This window comes from Herpailurus yagouaroundi, unplaced genomic scaffold (genome assembly GCF_014898765.1).
Source record: "Herpailurus yagouaroundi ecotype Mexico unplaced genomic scaffold, PumYag 185, whole genome shotgun sequence".
Classification (NCBI taxonomy): Eukaryota; Metazoa; Chordata; class Mammalia; order Carnivora; family Felidae; genus Herpailurus; species Herpailurus yagouaroundi.
Window position 1 is genome coordinate 10,015,544 of NW_024412416.1, and position 19,602 is coordinate 10,035,145.

The 19,602-nt window shown below is 43.3% G+C and overlaps 1 protein-coding gene across 10 annotated transcripts in view; it reads right to left on the minus strand.

Annotated features, from left to right (window-relative positions):
* Positions 1 to 19,602, minus strand: part of AKAP13 (A-kinase anchoring protein 13) — a 333,617-nt gene that overhangs the window by 266,980 nt on the left and 47,035 nt on the right. For 9 of the 10 annotated variants that reach the window (XM_040493732.1, XM_040493734.1, XM_040493731.1 and 6 more), the window contains exon 2: positions 18,191 to 18,297. The exons of the other annotated variant lie outside the window; for it this stretch is intronic. In XM_040493732.1, the coding sequence (XP_040349666.1) occupies positions 18,191 to 18,297 (107 nt within the window). The remainder of the gene's footprint in view (positions 1 to 18,190; positions 18,298 to 19,602) is intronic. 10 annotated transcript variants of the gene reach the window in all.

A 19,602-nucleotide genomic window follows, 5' to 3' on the forward strand; every position in this document is an offset into this window, starting at 1 on the left:
GATTCTGTGGCGATGATGCAAAGGAAGGAAGGAATGGAGGAACTCAGGGATTAAGGAAATTCAGGGATAAAAAGCATAATCATCCAAACATCTATTAAGGACCTACTATGCACCAAGTACTGAAAATATGCAAGGTCTACATTTAGAATCAACTATATCACATAAAAGCAGGGAAGGTATGGTACAGCAGAAGCACCTGTAAAATACACTGAAGGGTGGGCTGACATAAAACGAAAATCAGTAGTGGACGGCATAAAACGACTACCAAAATTACTGGTATGCATTAACAGATATATAATTAACACAGTTATATATGTGTGTATGTGTGTGTGTTTGGTTCAGTACAGTAATAGATATTTTGCGTCCATCCAAAGGAAGCTGGCAGGTGATTCCAAACCACTACTTATTCAACAGGCCATTGAACCCTCCAAGATAGACACAGATAAAAAAGGTTGGGAACAAAATGAAGGGGAAAGTAAGAGAAACGAAAACCATGTTGTTGTTTTTTTAAGTAAACTCTATGTCCAACGTGGGGCTTGAACTCACGACCCAGAGATTAAGAGTCACAAACTCTACTGACTGGGCCAGCCAAGAACACCCTGAAAACCATGTTTTAAAAAGTAACAGTCCAGAAGCACCTGTGTGGTTCAGTTAAGCATCTGATTCTTGTTATCTACTCCCGTCACGATCTTATGGTCATGAGATCCAGTCCCACTTCCATCTCTGAGGTGAGTGTGGATGGAGCCTGCTTGGGATTCTCTGGCTCTCTTTCCCTCTAACCCTCCCCCACTCGCACGTGCACTCTCTCTCCCTCTCCCTCAAAACAAACATTAAAAAAAAAAAAAGTAACAATTCATGAAACTCGAGAGGTTTAACCAGGAGAAAAAGGTCCAAGGATCTTTAGATTAAAGGATCTTCAAGTTTCTCTCAATGCCAAGATTCTATAGCTGGCAACTGAGTACAAACTTTAAAAGCTTATTTATGGTGTTTCAAAGGTGTTCCAGTCATCACTGTCACCAATGAAATGTACTGGTGTCTCTTTACGAGTGAGGTGCAGTGCCAGAAAGGAGAGGAGGAAGATAGATAGGGTGCTGAATCCTTTAAAGGACCTGCAATTACTGAGGCGCAAATATCTGCTTTTAAAGACCTCTGGTCTACTACAGTGCATGAGACAGTTCTACAAACAGATATAACAAGGTTAAAAATAAATGCCTTAGAGATCAATCATTACGTTTCAGTTTAAGAATAAAATGGATAAGAAGCTACCAGTTTTAAATTCTCTCTGTGAAACTACTTTCTTAAAACAGAATTACACCAAAATGTACAAGATTAAAAATGACCTAGGGGGCACCTGGGTGGCTCAGGTGGTGTAAGCGTCTGACTTCGGCTCAGGTCGTGATCTCACTGCTCTTGAGTTCGAGCCCTGCGTTGGGCTCTGTGCTGACGGCCCGGAGCCTGGAGCCTGCTGCGGATTCTGTGTCTCCCTCTCTCTGTGCTCCTCCCCTGCTCACACTCTCTCTCTCTCTCTCAAAAACAAACAAACATTTTTTAAAAAATTTAAAAAAGAAAAGAAAAGAAATGACCTAGAGTAATTAGCTACAAAAAGCCAAAAGGAAATCAAGGAAATAAATATTCATGTGGGAGGCCTATTATTATATATAGATTCTTTTAAGCTTCAAAAACTCCTGAGAAATAGTTATCATCCCCATTCTAGAGGAAAGTGAACGTCTGGGTTCAAAGAACTTATCTAAAGATGCCCTGTTCAAAAGTGGCAGACTCCAGAATCGGTATGACTCCAAAACTCTTTCCTTGTCAATACAAGACTATACTAACTCCCCAACATCTGTAACTGGATTTCTAACACCTACGCAGGACACATACTGGCACACAGCGGCATGGGCTCAGGCACATAAGGACAGGCAAGAGAGACCCGTGAATATTTATCAACAGGAGAGTCACTGGCCTGATAAAACCTAATAGGGAGAGGCACCCACCCCCACTGCAGACTTTAACGCTTTGGCTGCTGGGTCACAGGGCCTGTGTTAGAAGGAAAGGGACCATCTGGGGGAGGGTCCAAGGGCAGCCAGAGCAAAGAGAAATGGGAACAGGGGCTTGGGGCAGTATTTCAAACTCTGAGCAATCACGATGGCCTCACCAGTGCATACTAGCTGGGTGTGCAAGCATGCATCTCTAACAAGGTTAAGGTCAGAGTCACAGGAATTTGGCTTCCACATTTCAACCACGGCTTAAGGACAACTCATTACCCAGTGACTCCCAGCTTCTGCCACCAGCAACACCATCTAGTAGAGAAAAGCAAAGCCCCAACAAAAGCCTCCCCAGAGGTTGCTCTCTGCCAAAACGGACTCCCATCTCAATAGAACTTACTGTCTTTGATGTAGCCAGTCCAGCTCAAATGCACCAGTCTCCTTTTTGCCCTTTCTCAGAAACAAGAAGAGGGTAGCAGGAAAGGAAAGGAGAAAGAAGAAAGGCAGAGGGAAGAGCAGCACACACAAAAAGACCCAGTGTTTGCTGCAGAGCTCCAAAGGACCAGCCCGGGCACGGTTCAAAAAAAAACACCATATTCTACCACCTTGCACAGTTTAGTCTTGACTGCAATTTAATCTACTGATCTCCTAACAGTGTGGATTTGTAAGACCCAGAAAGGAACATGACAGTAGGGACTGAAATCAGTCAGGCTTGTCGATGAGACCAGACCTTTGGGAGGAAAGTGGGCAATAGAGCCACAGTTGTTTCTGGGCTCTATGCTCACCAGCCTTTCCACTGCCTTCTTCTTAGAAACCATGTCAAATACTAGTAAGTTCTATGTAATTCTCTCACTGCATTTGGGAAATGGGTATCCCTGTTCCTTCAAGTAACTTTTTCTATGCATTCGCCCTCTCTTCTCTTGCTGGAACTTGAATTACACGCATATTATAGACCTTTTTTAAACTGTCCGCAAGTCTCTGGGGTTCTGCTAATTTTTGTTTCAATCTCTTCTCTCTGTTCTCCAGATTTGATCATTCTTATTGATCTAAAAGGCCGGTGACTCTTTTCTCTGTTATCTCTGTTTGGCTAAACTTATCCTGCAAAATGTTCATTTCAGGTATTTTTTTTCTTTTTTTGCTATTTCTGTGCTGGTTTCATAACTTTTCATTACAAGTGAGTCTCCTTGTACATAACTGAGGATAATAATAATAGCGGCTTCTACATCTTTATCCACTAAATCTACCATTTGGATTGGATCTTGGATGATCCCAAGATCATCTTGGGATCAATCTCCATTGATTAGATTTCTCTCGAGAATGGGTCACATTTTCCTGTTTCCTTATGTTGTGAGAATGTTAGATTGTTCTCTGAACATATTGGCAATTCTGGCTTATCTATTCCTCCCAAAACATCTTGATTTTTTTTGTTTGTTTGTTTTTTGTTTTTTGTTTTAGCAGGCAGTTAACTGAACTAAGAGCCAACTTCTGCTCTTGGATGGCAGCTCCAATCTGCCTTCAGTTAAAGCCTTAGCTTGGCTGCCCCATTCATGTATAGATCACCCAAATGTTCACCAACTGTTGCAGAGAGGTGAGAATATGGCTAATTTTTATTTTTCTACTTCATCTTCTAAAATTTCCATAATGAGCCATGTTCTGCGTATTTCTCAATTCTGATAATGAGCATGTTTTAAAAAGCAGAATAAAGGGATACTTTTAAATACTTAAAAGTTAGCATTTTTTTTTCATCACTGCTTAAGGCAGATGCCTCACCCCTCACGCCCTCCAGGAGGGGCCTACTACTATTTGGCCAACATTCAAACTCTTTTCACAGTACTCAGGCTTAGGAAGGTCAAATGGAGAATTCATGACACATGGGCAATGTAGTCACAGCTCAGTGTCACTTGCCACCAAGGGCTACAGCTCAGTATGTGAAGACGACACAGTAAATGAAGACCCTAAAAAAAAAGGCAAATCAGTTTGTCTGTTACCAAGCAACAGATGTCTACAAAGGACAAGGCCTGAGGAAACAGCTGTGTCTACGTGGAGTGACTCACAGACCACTGCAAGGAGCCTGGGGCTACAATGAGATGGGTCTACAATGAGAGTTGAGATGGGTCTTCTCTACCTCCGTCTACCACACAGATGAGCAGATTCAACCCCGTGCTTCCCAAAAGAAGAGGAGACCCTCTCTTCTCAAAAATAAACCTTTAATGGCTCCCCTAACCCTTATTTTTATAAAAACCCTTTAAAGGCTGGGGTGCCTGGGTGGCTCAGCCGGCGACTCTTGGTTTCAGTTCAGGTTATTGTCCTGTGATTCGTGGGTTTGAGCCCTGTCTTGGGCTCTATGCTGGGAGCATGGAGCCTGCTTGGGACTCTCTCTCTCTCTGCCCCACCCACATGTGCTCGCTCTGTCTCAAAATAAATAAACTTTAAAAAAAAAAAAAAAAAAAGCCTTTAAAGGCCAAGAATAGGTTTTCTTCAATTTCATATCCTCCAAAGCACCTGGCCCAGTCCCACACCACAACAGGCCCTCCACAGCAGGGAGAACAGACATTCACTTTTGAGGTCACTTAGACCGAGGTGAGAACTTCAGTATGAATGCCTCTTACTTTTTTATTTTAGAAGAGTTACTTCTGAAGACTGATAAAAACGCAGATACAGAATACACTCTTCTTCCCTTGAGGTCTGGAGGAAATCACTTAACCTCTCTGAGCTTCAGGCTCCCCATCAGTAAAAGGGGGACCACACCTCTCTCACCACACTGTTGAGAGGGTTCAGCAAGAATACTTAAGTGAATTGCCCAGCGACAGTCAGGCGTGGCACACCACAGATAATACATGATAGCTGTTTTGTGACAGCACTGAACAGACCGAGAGCTGCCTCCGCAGACCCACAACTGCACGGAGATACCCGGGAAGACTTGAGAGCTCAACAAGAGTTCACGGCCAAAAGCTCTGCAGGAGTTAACTAGACCCATGGCAAGTGCAGGAGCTGACTGAGCTACCAGAGAATAGAAAGCGAGGGCGTGAGTCTCCTACAGACTCTGAGGCAGTGTAGTCCTTTTTATCCAGATTCCGGTGAAGGGCCGACGGTCGGGCTTAGTTTTCATCTCTAACACCTTATGAATGGTCCTCTCCAACTCAAAGCAGAAAGGCCTGCTGAACTAAAATGTTCAGCGTCTATATCTGAATGACTCAACAATTACACAGTTCTGATTTTGCTGACAACAAGAATCATCATCTCACAACAGTTTAGAGCATAAAAGCAGAAAGTGTAGGATTCTTTGCTCCCAGAGTGACCTAAAGCTTGGGAAAATGCCATGCACTACAAAAAGGCCTTTTCTGGTTTTCTATGTTGGAGGTCAGACAAATACAGAAGATCTAAGAGCTGCTGCTCAGGGTGGTGGTGTACAAAAAGGAGTACACAAAAGAGTCCCTTATCTGTTTTACTTCCCCTTTTCCCCAAGGAGAATGAACTTCAGACTACACGATGCAGAATGAATAACAGCAAAGCAAAAATTAACAGCCCGAGACCTGGAAATACTGCCAAAGCGTCCAACTTAAAAGAGTCTGTCCCAGGCGAGGAAGAGATTGACTTCCCGAGTCCCAAAAAATTATTTAGGAATAAGAGAGACAGAAGAATATGAAGGGACCATGGAAGTTTGCACTAAAGGAGTAAATTCTATCAACTATGACCTATTGACTTTTATGTCAATGTCAGCCACAAATTATTAAACAGATGCTGTGAGCCTTCGAAAGGGAAATAATCTAAAAACCCAGCATACACCCTAAGACATACCAAGACAGAGCTCTTTCTTTTTCTTTTTTGTTTTTAAGTAACTTGTTTACTCCAAGGGATGGGGAGTATGTCTATTGCAACAGAACACCTGTCCAAAATCTCCCATGATACTGTAAAAGAAATGAAGAAATCTGGGTTAAGAGGATGTGGTGGCCTCAGTTTAAGCACAGTTATGACTAAAACTCTCCCTCCCCGAGCACACGCCACTGCCTGTGCTTCTAGTTAACTCATGTTGTTTTTCTAGGAATTTGGAGAAGCACTGTGGAAGGGGGAAAACATGCCCCATTTCCTGCTGTTGCCATCCTCAATCCTGGCTTCAACAACAAAGCAAAATGAACTGATGAACACCTATAACAAACAAGGTCTCTGTTACAGGCAACTGCGAGTCTTCCCCACCCCACACACTTGGTCTAATCCTGATGGTCCAATCCAAACACTTTTAAATGATCTTGAAAAATCTAACAATACAGTGATCAAATACACAGACTATCTGAGGTTCATTATGAATATTAATATATTGAAAATCAGTCTGAGGATCCAGGGACACCTACCTGGCTCAGGCAGTGGACCATAACTTTTGATCTCAGGGTCATGAAATGGAGCCCCATGATGGCTGTGGAGATGAAAGAGAGAAAGAGAAAAAGAGAGAAAGAGAGAGAAAGAAAGAGAAAAGAAAAGAAGAGAAAAGAAAAGAAAAGAAAAGAAAAGAAAAGAAAAGAGAACAACCAAGGATCCAAAAATCCCAAAAGCCCAAGAAAGATGTACCAAGGACATACACAAGAGGCCACATGTGCCAAGGTGAAATTTAATATGGATATAAATGACTCCTACACTTCTGTGTCAACATTCAAATGGACAGAAGAAACCTATCTTATCAGAATCTGCATTAAGAGACCTGTGACTTTTGGTGGCCAATAATCTCTCCTCTGTCAATACAATGAATTAGGGTTCTTGGGTGAAAGAAAGGGCTGACCTAGTCCAACTTCTTGCTAGCTGTTAAGAGAGAAGCTGGGAAAAGTGATGTAAGCTTCAGAGAGGTTAGCGGAGTTATTCAGGACAAAACAGTTATTAAATGTCAGGTCAGGATGATGGCTCAGGGGCACAGGGTTCCTTTTTGGGATGATGAAAATGTCCTAAAATGGACTCCAGGCCATCACTGCACAACTCTGAATATATTAAAAGCCACCGAATTGTACACTTTCAATTATTGAAATACTGAATTATTTGGTATGTAAATTATGCCTCAATTAAAGCCTTTAAAAAAAGAGTTAAGACTCAAACCCAGGTCCATATCCTTTCCATCTTATTGAAAAATTTGTATTTTTTAAACAAATCTGTTATTTAAAAAAGCAAATCAGAGGTTCTATCCTTTTATGAATACAGATCTACTTTTTTGGCTTAACCCACTCTCCATTCCTTCCCTTAAAGTTCAGAAAGCAGAAAGTTCTTCCCTTAAAGAACATGCAGTCCTGTCAAGTAGCACAGCAAAACCAAATGAGGTCACGGAAACTGTGGCTCAGGTCTCCCCACATGTTGTTTGATTTGGCATTGACTTTGCTCCAAAACAAAAAGAAAATCTCATTTACTGGACTTGCATGTCCAAAGGTATGACCAATCTCCACAGTCTATAACGCCGTGATCCAATGCACAGATTAAGCATAAGACCCACTGCCTGAGGTCATCAGTCTACACTACCCCCAACTCCCTTTCTCCTTATCCCCCAACCATAGAAATTATGGCCACACCATTTTGTACTTTACGCCATCAGAATGCCTCTTCTGTGACCTCTAACCACCTAAAGCTCTCGCATGCAGTCAACATACAATCACAGAGTCTGTACTACATGTCAGGAGCCATCCAGGGCAGTGCAGGTACAAGGCTGAGTCCTCTGAAACCTGTGCTCTCAAGAGGGCTCACAGTCTAGCAAGGGGCCAAATCAAATCATCACACCAATCAAGAGAAAAGCCTAACAATGTTACAAAGATGAGGTATGTGGTATCGTGGAAACAAAGAGCAGGGAGATTTTACCTGTCTGGGGAAGTCCAGGAAAAGCTTCCCTGAGGAAGCGAGTATCTGAGCTGAGAGACAACAGTCAAAGAGAAGAATGCTACAGGTACAAAGACCCTAACAAAGCAGGAGAATTGGAAGGATTAAAAGAAAACAAAGGTGGTAAAGCAGAGAGAACAGGAGAGAAAACTGCATGAAATAAGGCTGGAAAAGAGCAGGAGCCAGACCATTCAGAGCCTACTGGAACCCGTCAACTAGTGTGGTCTTTACAAGGATCACTTGTTTATACACCGAACAACAGAGTGAAAGGCAGCAGGCAGCGGGGCCAGGGATGCCAGCCTGAAGGCTGCAGCAAGAATGCAGGGAAGAGGGCAGGGCGGGGGCTCAGTGAGCGATGAGGAAGGGAATAAGGGGTGGACAACACGTTAACAGCCTGTTAAACCCAACAAAGTTTGTGGACAAATATAATCAATATGGGGGTAAGAAAAGGGAGCATCCAGGATGATTTCTAGAACTCTGCCTTGCAGGACGGAGATGGACAGCGGTGCCGTTTATCGAGAACGTCAGGGAGACAGAATCGGGAATTCATGCGTCCCTGTCTCCTTCCCCGATTCTAGGACAGCCACAGCGGATGCTCACATGCTAACGAACCAATGAGCACACACACTAGTGAATGCCCTATCTAAAATTTCCTTTCAGGGGTCAATTTTCTGAAAAATCCTAGCCGAGCAATAGAGAAGCTTTCACGAAAACTCTAAAACTTAGCTGACAGGGAGTGGCGATCACACATTCCAATTCAGAAGGCACACTTCACAAAAGCACGGGACAAAATACCAGGCACAGCCCCCCAAAAACCAGAGAGCTGTCCAGGGTCACATGCTGCACTTCTGCGTCTGGCACGGTACCTCTCTCCCAAAGCCATCTTCCTTCTTGCACTAAATCATCAAGTGGATGACATTCTCTCATAAAACCGTTGAAACACCGATCACTTTACTTTCATGTTTAAATGCCCTTCTTTGTCCTCTACACTTATTGCTAGGATGAACTTACCTTTTGAGACCTATTTCTAGAACAACAATATCAAACCTAGAAGGAAATGATAATAGAGTTCCAGTCCTCTTTACGTTACAGAAAAGGGGGGAGGCCCCAGGAAGTAACAAAGTGACTTGTTCAGTGACAGAACTGAATGGGACTTGGGGCACCTGGGTGGCTCAGTCAGTTAAGCATCAGACTTTCGCGCAGGTCATGATCTCACGGTCAGTGAGTTCAAGCCCCACGTCGGGCTCTGTGCTGACAGCTCAGAGCCCGGAGCCTGCTTCGGATTCTGTGTCTCCCTCACTTTCTTGCCCCTCTCCCACTCACGCTCTATTTAAAAAAAAAAAAAAAAAAAAAAAAAAAAAAAAAGAACTGAATGGGACTCAAACCCTGGCTATCACACACCCCTCCCTACCACATTGCCAAAGCAGGTTTTCCCAACATAAAATGTTACTTTTATTTATTTGAACCCTTCTGAACATTTCTAATGATTACAGCAACTGACTAGAAGACTGGAAATTAAAAGTTCAATGAACTGCAGCCCTTCAAGCCACAACTCAGCCCATGTGGGGCACTGACAGCAGCATCCACACAGACAAGTGCAATGAGGGAGGGTAAGAAACAAAGGGTCCAAAATCTGTTACTGCTGTGGCTACGCTTCTACAACCAAAAGGTGCACAGAACTGTTCACCTTCCCCCAAAGCCAGAGCAAGGAAAAAGGAGGGCAGAAAGAACCTTAAATCAATGTTTGCTCATTAGTTTTACAGGGACAGGTAGCAAAGGAAAGATCTGGGGACAGTATGTTTTAACGATGAATCATTAAGACTCTGAATGTACCAAATTACTATGTGGATGTGTTTAGAACAGGTATCCGAGCATATGGGGATGACAGCTAATAACTATGGCTGGAGCTTACAACACGCCAAGTTCTGTCATGAGGGGTTTAAATTTTTTTTTTTTTTTCAACGTTTATTTATTTTTTGGGACAGAGAGAGACAGAGCATGAACGGGGGAGGGGCAGAGAGAGAGGGAGACACAGAATCGGAAACAGGCTCCAGGCTCTGAGCCATCAGCCCAGAGCCCGACGCGGGGCTCGAACTCACGGAGCGCGAGATCGTGACCTGGCTGAAGTCGGACGCTCAACCGACTGCGCCACCCCAGGCGCCCCTGTCATGAGGGGTTTATACTAAAAAAGCTATTTAATTTTTTTTTAATGTTTCATTTTATATTTTAGAGAGAGAGCGTGCGCACGTGCGAGCAGGGGAGGGGCAGGGAGGCGGACACAGAATCCTAAGCAGGCTCCAGGCTCTGAGCTGTCAGCACAGGGCCCGACGCAGGGCTCGACCCCATGAGCAGTGAGATCATGACCCGAGCCGAAGTCGGACGCTCAACCGACTGAGCCACCCAGGCGCCCCTAAAAAAGTCATTTAATCCTCACCCTAACCATCAAGGTTATTTCTGCTGTACAAAAGAGCCAATGCAGCACGGCGGCTGAACACACAAGATTGCACTGCCAGTAGGGTGGCAGCTAGAAACAAACAGAGAAAGGTTTAGAACCCAGGCAGTCTGGCCCTCATCACCAAAGCTGTTCTGCCTCTCACAGTACAGACATACATGGCGAAACCCAAGTACATGTGCTGGCATTTAGCTGTGCAATGTTTACTGGGGTAATGGATTTTAAGTTAAATTCTCTTCATCAGCACCCAGAGCTTCAGGAAGGGCTGGGCCAAGTGGGAGGAAGAAAAGGCACGTTTACGTGGCCGGGTAACCCAGGCAACTTCCCTCCAACAGCCCTCACATCCAACAAATACCTTTCCATTCCGTTCCCTCAGTTTCAACCACGTCTTACATGCGGATTGCTCTTGACACGGACTCTGTGGCCTTTCTTTCCTGAGCTCCATACCCTAACTGCCAACTGCCTGCCAACTAGACATCCCATCCCCATGGATGGTCTCCGCCAAACCAATCCTCTGCACTCTCACTCTCTGCCTTCATCATTACTGGTCTCACTTCAAGCTCTCAAGCAACTACTTCCCTCTCCTTCACCCTCCACACTGTATCTCAACAAACCCAATTTATTTCACTCCCACAATGACCCCTTAACGATCCCCACTGTCCCAAGTCCCCATCCCCTCCCTTGGACTATGGCTTCCTCACTCTTCTCCCTGCTTCTGAGCAAGGTCTGCCCCCACACCATTACAAGGTTCAACTCCCCCCGCAGTGTGGATATGATTTGCATGCCAAGTCTCTGCTCAAATCCTTCCAAGGACCCCTTGCTTTCTTTCTTCACCATAAGGCCACACTCCCTAGCCCCAAACTGCTGCCCACCCCACCCCCATGTTTATGCCCTGCTGCTATCACAGGGCCGGCAACACCAGCCTGCTTCACCAATCCTGGCACCTCTACAAATGAAGCCAAAAGAATCGGAAGGAAGAACTTCAGGTACAGTGCCATTATAATGAGACCAATATGACTGCCTTTTGGCTCTCTCCATTACTTCCTTAATTTAATTGACTGAATTTCATTCATTTAGTTATGGCCTGACTTTCATCGCAGTCAATGATACCTTTCTCCCCCAGTCTACAAGTACTGTAATAAAGGTAAAGCACAGTACTGTGGGAGCCCAAAGGAAGATGTAATTAAGTGAATTCTCATCAAAGCACAGTGCTATATAAACTAATTCCATAGTACAACAAGCAGATAAGACAATCCAATCCCATGTCAGGACACAGAATGGCCTAAATAGCACACTGCCTGCACCGATGATGGTTTCTGCATCAGTGATCCCTATAAATCCTAAGATGTTATCAGTTAACTTTCCTGTCTTCAAAATGCGAACACGTCAGTTTCTTGGCTGGCCCTCAGACGTGCCATCTGAGACTACAGCTCCCACTATGAGCTCTAGAAAGGTAGAGACAAAGCACCTTTCACTGGTAAAGTGCCAACTTGGTCACCGTTTTCTTTGGTGCTCTACGGGCCTCAAAAACCAGACCCACACACCGTGCTAACCAAATACTGATTAAAGTTATCCAACATCTTTAAAAAATGTAAGTAATAACCCTAAGGAGATTCATTCCAAAGAAACATTTTGATCAGATAATTTCCCAGAATTTATCAGAGATCAGAGGATAAGGGCTTTTTGATTGAGCAAACAAGTGGAGGGTGAGGGGAAAGGAAGGAAGAGTCGGGCAAAGGTCTCACAGACTTGAAGAGCAGACGGACGACGGACATTAAATGGGAAAACAGTATGCGCGACCCCATGCCATTTCTCTCTACCTTAATTTCCTTGGCTGGAAACCAGGTTTTAAAACCGCTATGATGACTGTACCATATGAAGAGTGAACTTCTTCTGTGGTAATAGAATACCTCAGGGCAAGGGGGCTGGAGAGACAGCTCCCGGGACACAAGGGGTCCAAAGTGGAAGGCAGAGGCCACTGAGAGCAAAGTCCCCTCACCAGGAAGCATTGCTAGAGTCCTGACGGGAAACTCACAAAATTTTAACCGAATTATAACCCCTCTCCTCCCACAAATCTTTGGGAAAAGATGAAAATGGATTCTGTACTCCCTCCTCGACATCCTAAAAGGGCTGTTCTGTTGGTTGGTATTTTACCCAACCACCAATGCTTTTCTGTCCCATTTTCCTGAACGTGTGAAAAGCAAAAATAACAATCAAGACAAAATAAAGATTTGACTCTCAACAACTTGTTACTCAAAATAAAGATTTGACTCTCAACAACTTGTTACTCCCGCGGGGACTGCTCCTGCAGCCACGTCAAAGCTTCACTGGCACCGGAAGAAGAGAGATGAAAAGAAGCCACTTTTCGTTTCCTTTAGGATTTCTTCTCCACGCCTCCTGAACCACCTTCTATCATTCTCTGCCCTGATTCCCTGGTCCGAATAGCGGAGGGGACCACGGGAAGCGGGGACTCCTGGGCTGTTTTCTGTTCTGCTGTTTGTTTCACGAACTTGACGTCACGGTAAGATGCTCGGCTCTGGCCTGACTTCCCATGTGCAGCCCCAAAAGAACGTTTGTCATGAATAAATACAATTTACATAAGTAGTTGGCTTAAGCGTGAAGCCCCAAATCACTGAACAAAACAGCTTAGTAATTAACAGGGTAGGTTAACGCAAAGAAACCTGCCTCTACCTGTCCAGAGTCCAAACACCCCACCTCCCTTTGCACTCATTATACTCAAGTTTTAGCCTAAACCACGAAGAAAACAATTTCTGCTGACAAACGTCAACGAAGGGGCAGAAAAATCTGGATTCCTGTACAAACCCAGCAACCCCTTTCTGCTTCCAGACTGGGTACCATGGCAACAACAGAAGCAACAGATTAGAATAAATTATGCTGTTTGATAGTGAAGGTGCCGATGGGAAATCCCAGCTGTCAAGACGGCCCTAGCAGTCGTCAAACATCTCCTAAATGAAGGAGGAAGAAAAACGAGCTCCAGGATCACAGATAACCAACGCACACACGCACACCCCTTGTTTGTGTTAAAAGAGTATGCTACGATTGATGTTTCTTACCCATTAACTCAAAAACACAAAGTTTGATGAAGTGAGATTCAAGGGTAATCAGGAAAACATAGAGGTCCTTGTGGTAGATACTCCTGACCACATCACCAGAAACTTACTTCATGGTTCCCCTAACACGAGAAATCAGGAATGCTGACATATGATAGAAGGATCTTTGTTGGATAGCTAGTCCATTTTACAGATGAAGAAACTGAGTGGCTTCCCTGGAAATCCACAGCTACTTATTAGGTAATGCTCAATAAATTAAATCAGTCCAGTTCAAGGAATTTTCATTGTTAAAAAAAGTAAAAAACAACCCAGGTCTCTCCTTTATCTTTCTATTCAGCTAGTAAATACCAAAGTTAAAATTAAGGCTCTTGAAGTTGAAAGCACAGGACAAAAAGGAGAAGAGAAACGAGCCTTAATGTGGGCAGCACATAAGGGGATCTTGGAACTTCTCATTCTGGTAGAGAATAAAAGAGAGACCACATGGGCCAGAAGAGAAAGAAAAGAACTCCTGCATCCTTTCTTCTTTTAAAGCCTTCCGAACCATAAAAGAAAATACAGATTAATGATTTGCACTGAAAGATGCTTAGGTTTCCTCCCCCTGATTTCCAGATCTACCACATGCTACCTAAGGGACACTGGGCAAATTATTTAACTCAAGCCTATGAAAGAGAAGGGGGAAGGAGGAAGGATGTAGAGAAGGAATAGATTTTCATGACTATTTTAGTGATTTTAATACTTCACAGAGCTTTGTGAAGTATAAAGACTGGCTAATTGATGCCCTTCAAGTATTAGCTCCTAACCTTTTCCCCTTCCATGAGACGTGCAAGAAAACCAGCCTGCATCTATCAGTAGATCCAAATACTGTTTCAAGAAACTATGCTGTCCAGCATCCGCAGACCAATCGCACAAAATTAAGAGTACTGCCATGCCAAAATCAGGATGACAGTGATGGGGTAAGAAAGGTTTTTCTTTATACTCTGGTAACTTCCAAAAGTGGCTGTAATAAACAGGTTTCACTTTTATAGCTAGAAATAACTGGAAAAAGAAAATGTTTTAAGATGGGTTTCATCAGTTTCACGTTAGAACTATTTTTAACAAATATTCAAGTTGGCTTATACCATCCCAGGCTTATCTGACCCAAACTGTGTGTTAAAATAAGATTTCATTGGGGCGCCTGGGTGGCGCAGTCGGTTAAGCGTCCGACTTCAGCCAGGTCACGATCTCGCGGTCCGTGAGTTCGAGCCCCGCGTCGGGCTCTGGGCTGATGGCTCAGAGCCTGGAGCCTGTTTCCGATTCTGTGTCTCCCTCTCTCTCTGCCCCTCCCCTGTTCATGCTCTGTCTCTCTCTGTCCCAAAAATAAATAAACGTTGAAAAAAAAAATTTTTTTTTAAATAAGATTTCATAATCACCCTCCAAAGGTGGGGGATAACAGAGCATCTTTGCTAAAGCCAAGCTGGCTAACTCTGCTCATTGTTTACAAAGGCTCAGTAAATGTCTCACAGAATTAGAACTGAACTCTAGGAGGAGACCTCCCTACAGTAAGGCCAAGATTCAAGACAAACCCCTTCCCTCCCCCTTCCTCCAACTCACAAAGGAAGCCTTCTGCTCCTTAGCATATCCAAGAGGGCAAGGCAGAAACAGTGCTTAAAGGAAAAGAACTTTTAAGAGTCTTTTCAATAAATGGCACTAGAACAAGAATATCCATCCACGTGTGGGAAAAAGAACAAACTCTCCCCTCACTCCACAACAAAATTTAACCCCAAAATGGATCATAGACAGGAACTAAGAGTTACCCCAGGAAAAGGGGTAACTTGACTCCTTCAGACCACATATATGACCAGAGAAACCGGATGGCTCTACGGAAGGAGGCTCCCTAAGAAAAAGAAGAGTGTGAGAGAGCTTTGCTGCACCACCCGGTTGGCATCTTGGTGACTGCTTCGAATCCCCCCTCCCTTTTTGGTACCTGATTGGCCTCAAAGTAAATGAAAACTGATTAATTCAAGGAAAGATTCAGCCACGCAATAGCAAACAGGACAATTTCTACCGATGAACAGAGAAGAAGAAAGCTCTCTTATCTCTATAACAGCTGCCTGGCTTAAGATTTTGTCACAGTTCTTTCTCTCTTTCTCTCCTTCCCTCCCTCCCTCCCTCTCTCCTTTCCTTTCTCCATCTCTTCCTCTCTCCCTTCCTCCCTCCCTCTCTCCTTCCCTCTCTCCATCTCTTCCTCTCTCTCTTTCCCTCTCTCTCTCTCTCCAGTGTCAAAGTCAGGTCCCTCCCGGGATCCCTGAGTTTACAATACAGTCACAACACCAGCAACATTTCAGAACACATGAGTAAATTCAAGAGAAAGAGAAATTTACATTAGGAAAAAGTTTCACCTATACCACAGAAATACATATGCCCAGAAACGCATATGGAGCAGTTGTTGTATGAACAAGTCTGTAACTTATAAGGTAGCTGAGAACTTGCTAGTCATAGTCAAAAGAAAAGGCAACAGGCAGATGGCCGAGGTCCTTCTTTGATGAAGGGAAGGGCAGACACATGCGGACTGGTTCTTCTAGATGCACAAACTGGTTCCTCCAAAGGCATTGCTACATACATAAAGGATGAGCCATAAACATGGATAGCTTTGTTGGGTGTTCTTTTTTCCTTCACAGGGAATTTCCAAATGCTTGCTTCGCTATTCAGCGAAAACCTGCTTTTCACGAATCCACTCCAGACCTGGTGTAACACAAACACTCATCTGTTTAGGAGACTATGCTAATAATATGAAGGGATGATCAAGATGTCCTCCTGGTTGGGTCCAGACCAAAGTGAAGGCCAAGGAGCTCATGAACTGACAAGCAGTCACAGCATTTCTAAGCAAAGTGTCATCTCATTGCACTTCTCCCCTATAAATCAAGAAAGAGTAGGGAAGCCAACTGCTGACAACGAGGAGGCAGAGACCAATACATTCAGATGACGGGCATGAAAACACGGCCGTTGTAAGCATCTTGTATAACATTTAACAAGTTCATCAGTAAGTATAAAGAAACCTGAAAATGTTTAAACTGTAACACAGTAATCTGACTATTTTGTAAGGATATAATGACAGAATGGAGAGGAAAACTTACATTGGAAAAAAAAATTAACTGTCCACTAATGGAGAATTAGTTGAGTTTGGTAGCTCCAAACAAAAGAATTATGCTATCCCTTAAAATAATATTCAAAAAACGAGGGGTGCCTGGGTGGCTCGGTAGGTTAAGCGTCTGACTTCAGCTCAGGTCACAATCTTGTGGTCTGTGAGTTCAAGCCCCGAGTCCGGCTCTGTGCTGACAGCTTGGAGCCTGGAGGCTGCTTCAGATTCTGTGGCTCCCTCTCTTCTCCTACCCTGATCACATTCTGTGTCTCTCTGTCTGTCTGTCTGTCTCTCAAAACTAAATAAACATTACAAAAAAATTTTTAATTAAAAAAAAAGACGTAACATGGGAACACATTACTAAATAGAAAAAGCAAAAAACTGTATATACAATCTCATCTTCTCTACTACGTGTTTTTAAAACCACAGAAAAGGGAGAAAAGGGCTAGAGGAAAACCAAAATGTTAACCATCTCAACTATGTCCAGGTAATGAGACTGTGGGCAATTATTCCCTCTTTTATAGATTTGCCAAATTTTATTTATCATTTGTATAATCGGGAGGTGGCAGGGGGGAGGAGACAAGCCCACCACCACAGCCTTAAAAAAAATACAATAGCAGTCACTTTTGACCATAAGAAACAACACTGCTGGAAATCTGCCCGGAGGCTCTCTCAATGGTTTTCTGCTCTTCTAACAGGATTCTAAATGATCAAGACCAGTCTGGAGCAACTCTGTCGGGATGGTAGATCATTTTTTTTTTCACCTATATATATTAGTTGATAAAAAGTCCAATTTTGCAGAGTGAGTGAACATCTCTCACATACATTCTCCTAGATCTTTTTCAGACAACAAAGTAAAAGTTTTTCCTGTTTTCTATAGTGACGTAAACCCTAACAGACTCGTTCTAAACCTGGAACTTTCGCAGAATAGTAAAAGCACGAACAGTCATCTCTGTGTCACCAGGAAACGGCTACTGGATGATGCCTTGCAAGGGAATTCAACAGAATTCGCCCACTTTTTACAAACCACTGTCGCATAAAAAAAGGTTTCGGTTATCCTCAAACTCAATCAACTTTTTTAAAAGACTGGCAAAAGCACGAACAAAGCTCAAGGGGTTAGGAAAATAACGGGAGAAAAAGGATTATCCAAAGTAAATATGTTAGCTTGCATTTTTTCCCCTCGTTGGAGGAAAAATACATTTTTACAGCAGATAAAAAGTGGGCAGGATTTTGCAGCCAAAATAAACGAGAAAGTCAGGCTCTGTCAGGAATGGACTTAGGATGAGTTGAGGCAGCTAAAAGAGAAAGATGTTTTCTGCTGTTCTGAGGCTAACGTACATATTCTTCTGAAAAGGGAGAAATGAGAACTAATCTGGTGTGTAACCTTCAATACTCAAAACACAGACTCCCAGAAACAGTGAAGACACTTCCTCACCTACCCTGCCTCCCAGTGAAAGTCAGAAGTAATTAGTAAACAAGAAGTATTTCTTTCTATTGATCAAAGAACTCCAGAATTTTTTTCAAGTGCCCGGTTAATACTTCAGTCATTAGTTCTATCAGATGATGACAAAGAATGATAAAATCCTACCCTGAAAAAATTCTTAGAAATCATGTGTTCTAGTTCATCAGCTGATCCAGATGCAACCAAAGATGAATGTCATTTTTGTTGCAGTGGTTACAAAAATACAGGGGAAAAAAAAAAAGTACAAAAGAAACTTACGATGCAGGCGATGCAGCACTGTGTCCCTTTTTGGTCTAGGGAAGGTTCTGGGGAAGGTTCCGGGGAAGGTCCTGGGGAAGATTCTGGGGAAGGTTCTGGCGAAGGTTCTGGGAAAATCATGAATACACATCCCACTATAAAAAAAGTCACTCCCCCGCCCCACCTGACCACGACGTATAACAAAAGCATGTTACTCCTTAAACAGTTTAAATAGTCTACATGTTCCAAAAATGGAAACTGAAACGATCACCAATTAAATCACTTAATGAGGAGATCTTGCAAGGAATTTCTGCACAGTTCAGTAGCCTTCATTTTTGTTTTTTATTTTCTTCTTCAGTTTATTTATTTATTTTTTTTTAATTTTTTTTTCCAATATATGATATTCATTGTCAAACTGGTTTCCATACAACACCCAGTGCCCATCCCAAAAGGTGCCCTCCTCAATACCCATCACCCACCCTCCCCACCCTCCCATCCCCCATCAACCCTCAGTTTGTTCTCAGTTTTTAAGAGTCTCTTATGCTTTGGCTCTCTCCCACTCTAACCTTTTTTTTTTTCCTTCCCCTCCCAAGGAGCCTTCATTAAAAAGTAAATGGTTTCCCATCCCACCTTCTGCAGCAAGATGGTTTTCCCTAATAGTTCTCTTTTGAAAAGTACAGTGTATATAAATAGTATACAGGAGACAAAACAAGACCATTTGGTTAAATACTGTTCCTTCTTGAAGTCATTTTAACACTTAAAGGCGTCTTTTTCACACACCAAGCCCCAGATCTGCACAATTACACCACGTACTTCTGATCTACAACTGCCACTTGACATCTCTTTTGCCAACCAAGCACAAAATGCAGGCTCACACTACTCTTACCTCATGTTTTTCGAGCTCTATCTGTCCTGAGGTCAATCTGATAAAACAATCTGGTAATCAATTATCTTACCATCTACTTCACTTTCATATTCCCTGCAAGCAAGAATATTTTAAGACATAAATCACTTTAAAATGTTTTAAAATATTTAAAACCTTGGAATTTTCATATTCCTACAGGCTGTAATGACAGTCCTTAGGACAACCAACACGAACCTGCTTAACACTAAGGGACAGGGCAGGGTAAGCAGCACCTTCTCCCTCGACAGCCCCCACCGCAGCTGTTATACAGGCTCTAACTGTAACACCACTCTGACGTTTCCTATTGGCTCACAAGAGTCAGGCAACATCTGAGGCCTACTCTGCGCAAGATACTCCGGAAAGTACTCCACGCTGTCTTACTGCATCCTCACGATCTCTCTTTGGGGAAGGTACTGGCACTACCCTGGTTTTACAGGTGAGGAAACAGAGGACTGGAATGGCTGAATCACTTGCCTGGGGTCACAGGACCAGAAGAGCTGCTGAAAGAATGTCAACAGTCCGGCTCCGG